The 12,007-nt window shown below is 45.1% G+C and overlaps 1 protein-coding gene across 3 annotated transcripts in view; it reads left to right on the top strand.

The window, feature by feature from the left end:
- The window catches only part of prkg1b (protein kinase cGMP-dependent 1b), an 855,320-nt gene that overhangs the window by 370,398 nt on the left and 472,915 nt on the right, over positions 1–12,007 (top strand). For all 3 annotated transcript variants that reach the window (XM_078565944.1, XM_078565943.1, XM_078565942.1), the window contains exon 3: positions 3,907–4,020. In XM_078565944.1, the coding sequence (XP_078422070.1) occupies positions 3,907–4,020 (114 nt within the window). The remainder of the gene's footprint in view (positions 1–3,906; positions 4,021–12,007) is intronic.

Raw genomic sequence — 12,007 nt, 5'->3', positions numbered from 1 at the left:
AGGTGTAAGGGGGGGTGGAAGGTGTAAGGGAAGGGGTTTGGAGGGGGGAAGGAATGCAGAGAGGGGAAGGAGTCCAGGGGGAGGAAGGAGTGCGGAGAGGTGAGGGAACCCAGGAGGAGGAGGAAGGAGTGTGGAGAGGGAGGGAGTCCGGGGGGACGAAGGAGCGTGGCGAGGGAATGAAGTCTGGGAGAACGAAGGAGTGCGGAGGGGGGACGGAGTCCGGGGTGTGGAAGTAGCCGGGAAGGAGGAAGGAATAGTGCATGATGAAGAAGTGAGGGTGCCTGAGGGAGTCGGGAAGGGGGACGGAGCAAGGCTGGAAGAGAAAGTGAGACTGGAGGAAGAGGTAAGGCTGGAGGAAGGAGTCGGGGGAAGGACCAAGGGTGTCGGAAGAAGAATGTCTGAGGGAGTCAGAGAAGAGGAGGGACTAAGTGGGTGGGAGGACTAAGTGGGGGAAGAGATTCCAGGGGGGCAAGGGGTCCGGAGAGAGGAAGGCTGGAGGGGGAGAATAACCGAGGCCAGAGTGAGGCGGTAGAGTGGGAGGATGACGGTTTGATGGTTGCAGTAGAAGGCATGGCGAGGGTGGTTAGTGGAGACTCAGAGACAGACATGGACCCTGGGGGTGGGAAGGAGGAGGTCAGGGAGGTAAATGTGGATGGGGGGTGGGATTCTTGGGAAGGAAGGGAACGTGCATGTTCACCTGAACATCCCCGAAGGAAAAGTGTTGTGGCTGGTAGGTCACGGCGGGGAGGTGGAAGATGCTGCCAGTGGGCGGGTGTGTGATATGGAAAGGAAATGGGTGACTGAGGGAGGAGAAAAGGCGGGGCAGCGCACAAAAAACTGAATCCAGACCATACTGACCAAAGCGAAAGTGAAACAAGAGTTGTGGTGGGTAAGATCAGGTGCTGCATGCAATTATGATCATTGGGTGGGTGGAGATGCAGGTCAGCTCAGATGGACAACTGAAAGTGAGCCCCAGCAGGCAGCATAGAAAATGCTCAGGACATTGAGGTGTGTGAGATATGAGAAGGATCCACGTGCATGGGAGAGTTCTTGCACGAGGTTCCAAAAGGCTCTGCCACACACACACACACACACACACTCCTCCCTCCAGAATTACTCGTTGGCCCGCTGCTCCATCTGTGGTGACAGAGGACGGGGTTGAGGGGCTCACAGGCAAAAGGGACTCGGAGGGAGAGGGCAGCCTCTGAGATGCCTGAGTGGATGATCCAAGAGTGTCCAGCGTCCACTCCTCCTCCCTGACTCGTTGAGGGGGAGGAGCACCTGGGGTGACGATGAGGTGCCCCATTTCCCCCTCACGTTGCCACTGCAGGAACTCACCCATGGCTACCGCAATAGAGTGCAGGTCTGCACACATCTCCGCGTTCTGCTGATCCAGGGTCTCCCCGGAATCCGCCATCCTCCCCATGGAGACCTCCATACGCACATGTGGAGACCACTTCATCAGAGAGCGGTGGACACACTCCTCCGACTTGCGTACCACTCTGCTGAGAGCTTCCAACAGCCCTAAGTGATGTTCCCACACCTTCTGCTGACTCTCCAGGATGAGTTGGAAGGCCAAATATAGAGGCTCATCATCTGACTCAGACCTTATAGTGGCTGATCCCCAACAGTCATCGGAGTGCCAGGGAGATCGGCTGAACCTGCCTCCTCCTGCTGCGGACATGTGTGCGTGTGGTGACCACCAGATTGTGAACCCAAACCTGTTCTAGATCTAGGTTCCAGTGAGGTGTGTCTCTGTGCTGGTGCAGGGTGTGGGTAAGCGCTGTGACGGGACTTCCAGGCTGCTTATTTCCAGCTCTTCAGTGTAGGAGATGTCCTCTTGGCTGGAGGTGAGGACGTGGATGGAGCTGAGGGACTGGCTGGCTGAGGATGTCGGTTGCTTGGCAGAGCTCCCTGTGAACCAAAATAGAGATAATTAGTGTTTGGCAGCAGAGTCAAAAGCAAGAGAGAGCACTCACAGTTGCATTGAGAGAGGGATGAGGTAGTGCAGGATCCTCACGAGGGTGCTCGCGGCCGACCTCACTGTCACCGCAGGCACGGTCCACATCCTCACCAGTCAGCGCGGTGGCACACTCCTCAAAGCGAGTGAGGGACCTAATGTTGGCTACTCCACCCCCGGCCTGGGACATCCCCCTGTTGTTGTGAGTCAGCTTCTCCTGCATGGAAACAGATGGAGAGAGTGTGAGCAGGACACATGGCACTGCGTGGAATGTTTGTGTGGTGAGTGGAGCCATGGACAGGATGAGGACGTAAGCTCGAGAGGATATGAGCCTGATGGAGATGTGAGGGTGTATGTGAGAGTTAGCGGTGGTGACATTTGAGGAGTGAGACCCCTGTGGATGTGTTTTGGGTTTGTGAGTGTGTGAGTGATAAGAAGAGTGAGTTATCTTGGCGGAACACATGAGACCATTCATCCTGTAGCAGCACTGGGTGGCTGTCCTCTTTTGCAGGGCATTGGCACTGACCATCGCTGCCACTGCCTCCCAAACTAGATTAGTGAGATTGCTGCCCATCCTGCAGCCAGAGCCTCCATGGTGTCCAAAAGGCGCTCGAAGGACGAGTCATTGAACCAGGGGGCTGCAGTCTTTTTGCCTTTCAGGATCATGTCCTCTTTGCAGCAGTCGTGGGCTGGAAGAACTGAGAGTTGTGCGCACGGCTGCATTTTAAATATGGCATGCGGCGTGATGAAGCCGCGTGGTGACGGCGTGGTGGGTGAATGAGAGCCTCCCCGCCATGGAAATGGCGTGTTTCCCGTGAATGCATAATTAATGCGGTGGCTTTGGGACGATACAGCGTGAAAAGCCACCATTGCATCTGCAGTTAGTGTAAATTGGGGACGAATCTGCCCTATGTTTTCCTTCCCTTCAGTTTATCTTCTGAAGGTGCTGATTGATCTAGTTGTGCAGTTCCACAATTGACAAATCTCCCATGCAAGGGCCATTCTTCCTGCTTTGGGCAGAAATCGTGAATGAGAGCCCTTTCTCCATCCACGTGTGTACGATATCCAGTGGTGCTCACTAGTTCGTGATTGTGACTCCGAATCTTGGGCTGATTTCTCTCTCTGATCACAGTCTTTCAGCTGATGCAGCACAGGCTGGGGATCAAAGTTGTTATAGGTTTTCCCTATGTCCATGAGGTATAACATAGTGTGCTTCTGGCTGGTGAGATTCTTCATGGGCGGTGAGGACTGGTTGAAATTTGCCCCATTTATCAGTAATCTCATTCAGTGGCATTGTGATTTGATTGGTGTTAAAATATTCTTTCTTAAATTTTAAAACTTCAATTTCAAATAACTTGAGTTGCAGATTGCAGCTGTTATCAAATTATCTGCTTGTTTGCCTATTTGCGACAGACAAGTTTGAACAGAAATAAGTAAGAAGCCATCCATAATGAAAAGAGAGCTTTTTTGGTTACATTGCTTTGTGATAATATGGAGACAAATTAATCATTATGTGCGTACATAGAACCTTGAAGCCTTCCTTGGGAAAAATGACAATTATGAATCGTGTTATGAATATTTATACTTTTTTCAGCATGATTCCAAGAACTCAATAAGTGCAGCTATGTATGATGTGTGCAGACACTTTTATGTGTGTAATTACGTACAATAAATGCCTACAAATTTATATAATGCATCAATACACAATAATACACAAGAAGCTATCTGGAAGCTGTGGAATATAGGGTCAAGATTGCACTGTTGCAGCTAAGGGACAGAGAACCATGCAGTGGGGATCTGCAATTTTGTAATATATTGAAGTGTACGCTAGGAGTGGAGAATTAGCAGATTTAACCTTGTATATGTTGCATTTTCAGTTGAAATACTTGAACTGTGTTCAGCCAAAGCAGGAAACATCAGTGTGTGCTTTGTTTATTTTCTTTCAGAGGGCAAGGTTGAAGTGACGAAAGAAGGAGTTAAGTTGTGCGCCATGGGACCAGGCAAGGTGTTTGGTGAACTCGCCATTCTTTACAATTGCACCAGGACAGCCACAGTGAAAAGTAAGCTCCTCTTTGATGCACAATGTGCTGTCTATGTGATCACATTATAATTATGTAGCTTTGCTAATTTCTTGTTATATGACCCAGGAAAATTGTACTATGTGTAATGTTCCAAGCTGAATTTAACACAATTCTGCCCAATCCACTAGAATTGGATAGGTCATGTTTTAAATGCAATATATATTTTGTAGTTATCAACTTGAACCTGATGTGCATACTTGCAAACACAATTAATTAGGCTTTCCAATTTTTATTTGAGGCAGCAGGGAGAATGGATTTTCTTAGAAATATAACCTTAAATCCTCTTTTTTCAAATTAGAAGGAACATTTGTTCCACAAGGCTTGAGTTTGAGCAATTATTTTCAGCGATAGGCAAATTGTACTGTGATTGCGGTCCTTAATAAGGTCATCTTTAAATTGTAACTGCTGCACACTAGTTTTAGTAGTTATTTTTTGCTGTACAAGTTACAAGGTTTTATATGATACAGAGAAGGTGCACGGTCTATTTGGAAACACCACAATTTGAAAAGGATTTTTTTTCTCTGAGGATTGATATAGTATTGTTAATCAATCAATCACTATATACACGCACACGCACACACACTAATGTGATTGAAGTTTACTCTCTCTCTCTCTCTCTCTCTCTCACTTGCACGCAGACGCTCAATTGTGATCGAAGTTTGCATTCAGGTTTTTGCCAAAATGATTATATTGAGGTCTTTTCCTTTGTCTTACTATCCCATTTATACCTGAAAGTAGGCCCTTTATCAGCATTTCATTGTTCACCACAATGTATATTTTGGTAGTTCCATTGCAGACTGAGCCTTGAAGGACATGGCTATGAGCCTGGGCTGACATAAGTGATGAGGTAACATATTTGACCTAGTCCTCACCAACCTAATTGTCTTTCAGAGTGTTCATCATTGAGGTAAGAGATATGACCATGTACAGGAATACCCTATGTGGAGCTGCTTTTGGAGGCTGGCTTTTAGCCTTACTGGGGAGGGAGAAAAGAGGACCCACCAACATGGAAGAGGTCCAACAATTATCTGCCACCAGAGTCATAAACTCATGCCACTCAAATCTATATTTGCAATAGCAACTATGGGCTAACAACTAAAATGGCCAACTATTCATCTCCAGCTCATTCTTCTTTTGTGTATCAGTGATGAATGATGACCCTTTGGATAGTCAACCCTTGGCCTTTTTGGTCAGTGCTACCTCCTCACAATGCTTGTAGCTTCACCTCCATCTCAAGTCACTGAGTTGTTGGGATGCCCGTTTCTGAGCTAGTGCTTGGTAAGGGACGAGTGAGCAACACTGCCTCTTGATCAAGGATATCATCTTCTTCAATCATGTTGGTATTCTTAGTAGAATGGAACTAGAAAAAAAGTGTTAAAGATTGCAGTTTGGAGAGCGAGTGTATGCTGTCCCTTTTACACCCAAACCTCCCAATCAACTTCTGAAGATCTGTTTGACTCACTGGGTCATGTGATTAGTCACCCATCTCACTACCCCTGGCTTATTGCTATGCAATTAACTGGAGAGAGAGAGAGATATGAGGAGGGATTGAAGAGACTTTTTTAATGCATTTTGCGGGATGTGTGCATCGCCGGCTAGGCCAGCATTTATTGCCCACCCCTAATTCTCCTTGAGAAGGTGTTGCTGAGCTGCCTTCTTGAACTGCAGCAGTTCATGTGGTGTAGGTACATTCACAGTCCTGTTAGGGAAGGAGTTCCAGGATTTTGACCCAGTGACAGTGAAGGACGGTGATATATTTCCAAGTCAGGATGGCGAGTGGTTTGGAGGGGAACATCCAGTTGGTGGTGTTCCCATGTATTTGCTGCCCTTGTCCTTCTAGATGGTAGGGGTTGTGTGCCTATATACTTTAGAGCTTAAAAGAATGGAGAAAGTTGGGATAACTATTCAATGACTCTCCTGGAATTTGTCCCTCTGCCTGCACTTAAATGCCTGTGGAAAGCTTCAGAATTGCTGACTTTTTAACTCATATTTTTAAAATCATATCTTTTTTTTTTACTGATCTCTATTCTTTGACCTTTTCAGTTTCCTTGCAGTTAGTTGTGTGTTCAGCATGGGGTTTGTGTATGTGTGGTCCCCGATTGAGTTGGTTTTCCTGAGGGCCACCTTCATTGCGATAAACAATCTCTGCTGCGAATGTTGGTGTCATAAAATGCTTGAAGAGATTAGCCGTTGACCCAGTGAATTTGCAGATTTGGGGAATTACACACAAGGCTATGGATTTTCACAACTTCCATTATGGCTTTCGGGCTTTTTTCCCCCATTGCACAAGCTGGCTACCCTAGCTGATGTTGATCAACCTGGTCATTTGTAGATGCCCATACTAGTAGTTCTCTAGACAATCTGAAAGATTAAAAGCAACATAACACTTCGATTTTTGCCTGAGTATCAGGCAAAATGTAACTCGAAATCTCACTCAGATTGATACTGGCAGCTCCATTTATTCTGCTATGAAAATTCTCAAAACCAAGACCATAACACTTAGTCAACTTCTATTACTGAGACAGCTATAATTCCCACTATGTTGCCTTCAAAACTTGCGACCAGGAAGAAAGAGTGTTTTAATTCAATGCTTGAAAAAGAAAACCATTTTTACTGTATATTGGAACGCATTCAGTTTGCATATACAGAAACATTTAAAACATTTGCAACATTTGACCTCCTAGTAATTTGTAATAGTCAAAAGCAAATGCCCTTACAATTGATTTTGGTATCGATTATGTTGTGGGGTGGCCGAGTTGTACTATTAATGATAGAGTTGATCAGCATTTAAGTGGAACACATTCTGTTTATTTACAAGGCACTCAGCAGCTACACATGTGTGCTTTCACATCAAACCTTACCTCTATACTTCTGACAACTCACTACTGACTACAGAGGTAGCTTGTGCTACTCTTCCATTGGTCACACAAGATCATGCAATCCTCCTTTATAACACCCTTCTTAAAGGTATGCTACACATTAGGTAAAACCATAATTACCACATTCCTCACCCTTTACTCAGAACATACATTTACATTTACGATTGCAATTTTCCCAAAATAGCAAATTATTTACACTGATAGGTAATTTACAAATTCAGTCTTTCTGGGGGTTTCCTTATGCGTGTAGAATGTCTCAGCTCTATGACTTCAGATGCTTTGCTAGGAACCTCCTTCTCTGGAGTTGATTGAACATCAGGTTCTCCACGGGCACCTGCAAATCTGTTTCCTCAACTCTTGCAGGTACAAGAGACACTTCAGACACATCTGTACTTGGTTGAGTTCTCTCAACAGGGAATGTTGACCCGGTTGTGAACACTGGTTGAATCGTTTTTTGGTGCTTTGCTTCTCTCTTCCTTGGACGATCCACATATCTCCATATAATTTGGCCTTCCACCTCCACATGGTAAGATAGAGATTAAGTCACTGCACTCATTTCACCCGGTAACCACTTTGGTCCTTCTCCAAAGTTCTTTAGTCTCTCCCACAGTAGACTTCTTCTCACGACTATGTCAGTCGTGTCTAGTTTTCTGACTTCCCTGACTCCTTTCCATCCCCCCCTCCCCAATTTGACACTATTAAGCTCAATCTCGTCCTGAGATGGTGTTTCATCAATAACTCCGCAGTTGTGACATCTGCTGTTGTGTGAGGGGTGGTCCTATAATGGAAAAGAAAGCGTGCTAGCTTGGTTGCTAACCAGTTAACTTTTTCATGCCTGACTTGAAAGTTTGAACTGCCCTTTCAGCCAGTCCATTTGAGGAAGGGCGGTAGGGTGAAGTTTTCACGTGAGTGATACCATTGAGGCCGATAAACCGTTGAAACCCAGCGCTCGTAAATGCTGTGCTGTTGTCAGAAACGACTACTTCTGGTAGTCTATTAATGGCAAAACTTTGACATAGCTTCTCAGTTGTAGCAGAAAATGTTGATGACTGCACCTCATATGTCCATCCATTTTGAGTGGACTTCAACAATGAGCAGAAACATTGTTCTCATGAAAGGTCCCACATAGTCAATGTGTAATCATGCCCATGGCCTTCTTGGCCGCTCCCAGGGGTGTAACGGAGCTGTCGATAGTAACTTTTGCAATTGCTGACATTACACACGATTCTTCACTAAACTCTCTGGGCAGAATTTTGTTGTCGGCGAGCAGGGGGCGGGGCCCGCTCGCCGATGCGTAAAATGACGCAGGATGACGTTGGGCGGAACACCCGACATCATCCCGGTCCATTTAAATTTTCAGGAAGGCGGGGGCGCAGCAAAATCAGCTGCGGGCCCGCCGACCTATCAATGGCCAATTGAGGCCATTGACAGATCAATTGAAGTACTTAGTGTACCTGACCGTCCAACCTTAACCACGGGCGGGATGAGGTTTCATGCAGGGTTTTAAAATTTTTAATAAAGTTATTATGTTAATTATGAACATGTCCCATCTCATGTGACACTGTCACATGAGGGGGGCATGTTAGGGAATTTATTTTTTTCTATTTTTAATATTTTTAGAAGTGCAAGCGATCTCCCTGAGGCAGCACTTAGCCTCAGGGAGGTGTGAGCTCTTTCGTACGCATGCGCGAAAGAGCGTACTCTCGTTTTTGGGGAATCCCCCCCCCAACACAGGAAGCCCATAGCGCTTCCCGCCGGATGTTGGGCTGGGCGGGCCTTAATTGGCCTGCCCACGTAAAATGGTGGCGGGCCCCGCTTCTCTGGCGGGGATTGTCTCCCCACCCGCCGGAGATTGGGTCGAGCCCACCTGCCCGACAGACAGAAAATTCTGCCCTCTATTTCTGCATCTATCCCAGGCCACCATAGATAGTGGTGTGCTGTGGTCTTCATTTGGGAAATTCCTGGATGTGCGCTGTGTAGTTCAATTAACAATGACATTCTTCCCTTTGGAGGAACTATCACTCGTACTCCCCACAATAAGATTGGTTAGTTCATATCTTCTGTTGAAGTACGGTTTCATTTTGTCAGATACAGGCTCTTGTGACCAAGCATAAAGCATTTGTTTTCATACTTTGGATAAGACTGGGTCTCGACTTGTCCAATCTCTGATTTGTCAAGCACATATTGGCGAGGAATCTAAAATTTAACAATAAAACAAGTTCTTGCGGAACTGGGACATCCTCATCATTTTCTTGTAAAGGCAAATGACTCAATGCATCAACATTTGCAATTTGATTTCCAGGCCTATTTACAGAAATGTACTCATATTCTGCCAGGATTAAAGAGTCTGGATTAAAAGGGTGTGGAGCCGATCGCTGCCTGCAATGGGCTGCGTGCCGCTGTTTTACGTGGGCAGGCCAATTAGGGACCGCCTAACGTGACGCATGGCCGATAGCGCTCAGCGCTACCTGTGCAGGCGGGGGGAGGAGGGAGAGTCGGGGCATGCGCACGAAAGAGCGCAGAAATCTCCGAGGCACGGACCTGCTTCAGGGAGATTAAGTACATAAATAAAAGCTCAGAAATAATAAAGTTAAAAATTATTTAGACATGTGCCCTCGTGACAATGTCACATGAGCTGGTACATGTTTATGAATTGTGCAAGAGCTATTTATTTATTTAATAAAACCTCCAGGAAACCTTATCCCACCCGTGGATGAGGTTTCCTGAAAAACGCAAAGGCCGCTTGGGCTCTTCGCCTGCCCGCCAACATTAAGGTTGGATGGGCAGCGTTGATAACTACTTTAATTGGGTTTTTAATGGCCTTAATAGGCCATTATTGACAGTTCGGTGGGCACGCAGCCGCCACCAGTGTGCGTCCGCTGAACATAATATCTAAATGATGTGCGCTGACATCGGGACGCATGCCCAACATGCGGGACCGCCCCCACATGCTGAGGTCAAAATTCTGGCCAACAATTACAGCGTCCTCTGTTTTGACTACAGTTACGTTTTTGCCTGTTGGCCACAGTTGCCAGTGTTCTTTTTTCTTTTAAATTTGCCCAGATAATTATTAAAGTTGATAATGCCCTTGGTTTAGTAGTATTTGATCAATATTCTTTTCAGATTAAATAATATCAGTGCCTCAGGTTTGTCCTTTCGTTGCTTCAATAATATTTCTACGTCATTACCTTCGATTATCTTCTTCATCAATCTTCAAATGATGCTGGGGGTCTTTGTACCAGTTAGAAATCCCTCTTTCTCTGCCTTCAGTCTAGTCTCATTATTTAACTCCCTCTACTCTTTACATTTTTCTGGATCAGAATTACCTTCATTTGGAGTGTTACCATTCTACAACATGTTGGCCTGTGATTTAAATTTTTAAAACAAGATCTAATAATCATAAGTTCTCAGCCCCTCCTGTTGATTATATCTTGTATTGGGCCTGCAACTGATCATGACACCTAACTAACTTAATAGTCCACATGGCAGTCAGTGTCTGGCCTGCTTGAGGGGCGGAATTGCCTACTCCTGTTCCTATGTTCCTATATTTCACATGTAGCCAGGGGCATAAGGCATACTTTTTCTGAGTTGTTAACTTATCTGATAGTTGTCTATATTCCTGTAAACTATATTGAAACAAGTTCGTTCGGCAGTCTTTTTTCTAACTTATTATCAATTGGCTATTTAAAAAACACACACACCTTCAGAGGCTTTTGTGATGTGACTACAGATCATTGTGGGTGATTTAAGGGACAGCCTACAGGACAAAAAAAAGTACAAGGTCATCTTAATCACTGAGCTTTGATTATTAATAATTCTAGGAAACTTGACTCACTGTAGGACTAATATTCCTAACAGTTGATAAAATGAAGCCAATGAGAGCAATTTAATATTGAATATAAAACAGGAACTGACTTTGAAAATGTCAAAGCTTCACCTCAGATGTTAAAGGAAGGCTTCTTTCACAAATATCTGGATGTCCCAATCTGCTTTACAGCCAAATAAATGCTAATAAAATGTAATCACAGTTATAATGCAGGAAATACAGCAGCCTTGTATTCAAGGTTCCACAAATGGCAATGAAATAGATGACCAGGTAACCTATTTCAGATGTTGCTTGGCCAAGACACCAGGAGGACTCATCTACTCTAATTCTAATAGTCCCATAGGATCTTGTACGTCTTGACTCTGAACAAAATGATCAAAAGTAATGATAGAAATATTGTTAAAACAATAAAAGGGCAAACATGCGGAACTAACTTGAAAAGAATATTGTTCAAAAACCAACGAACGCAAAGCATTACTAACTTCTGAGAGAGAGATGGAGCCTCAATTTAACAACTCATCTGAAAGACAGCACCTCTGACAGTGCAGCACTCCCTTCATACTACACTGGAATGTCGAATGTCAGTCTAGGTCACATGCCCAAGTTAAATAGAAACTACCAACCTTGGTACTGTTTCCAGGAAACATGTGCAACCAATGCAGAACAGCAATAAAAATAGTCTTGCATATATGTAGCACTTTTCATGACCATCAGATGTATCAAAGCACTTTACAGCCATTGAAATACTTTATGAAGTGTAGCCACTGTTGTAATTTTGCAAATGTGGTGGACAATTTGCGCACAGCAAGCTCCCACAAACAGCAATGTGTTAATGATCAGGTAATATTGCCATGAGATCATTAACATCCACACGAACAGGCAGATGGGCCTTGTTTTAACATCTCATCCAAAAGACTGCCGTGTTCCCTCAGTACTGCAATGGAGTATCAGCCTCGATTCCCCCTGGAGTCGGACTTGAACCCAGAACCTTGCGGTTCAGAGATTTGCATTCTACTGAGCCACAGCTGGAAATGCTGAACAGAATGTTGAGCCATTTAGCCAAAACAGTAGAATTTGAATCAGTTGTGCTAAAACTATAGTTCTGGTCAGACCACAACTCGTGCTACCCAGTTCTGACCACCAAGTCGTTCAAGCATTGGAGGGAGTGCAGAGAAAAGCAGATGGCTGATCCCTGAAGTCAAAACTCTAGACTCTAGAGGACCTGAAAAGGGGGCATCTGGAAATTGATCTCTTAATCCTC

This window comes from Cetorhinus maximus, chromosome 20 (assembly GCF_964194155.1).
Source record: "Cetorhinus maximus chromosome 20, sCetMax3.hap1.1, whole genome shotgun sequence".
NCBI lineage: Eukaryota > Metazoa > Chordata > Chondrichthyes > Lamniformes > Cetorhinidae > Cetorhinus > Cetorhinus maximus.
This window is presented reverse-complemented; position numbering and strand designations above follow the sequence as displayed.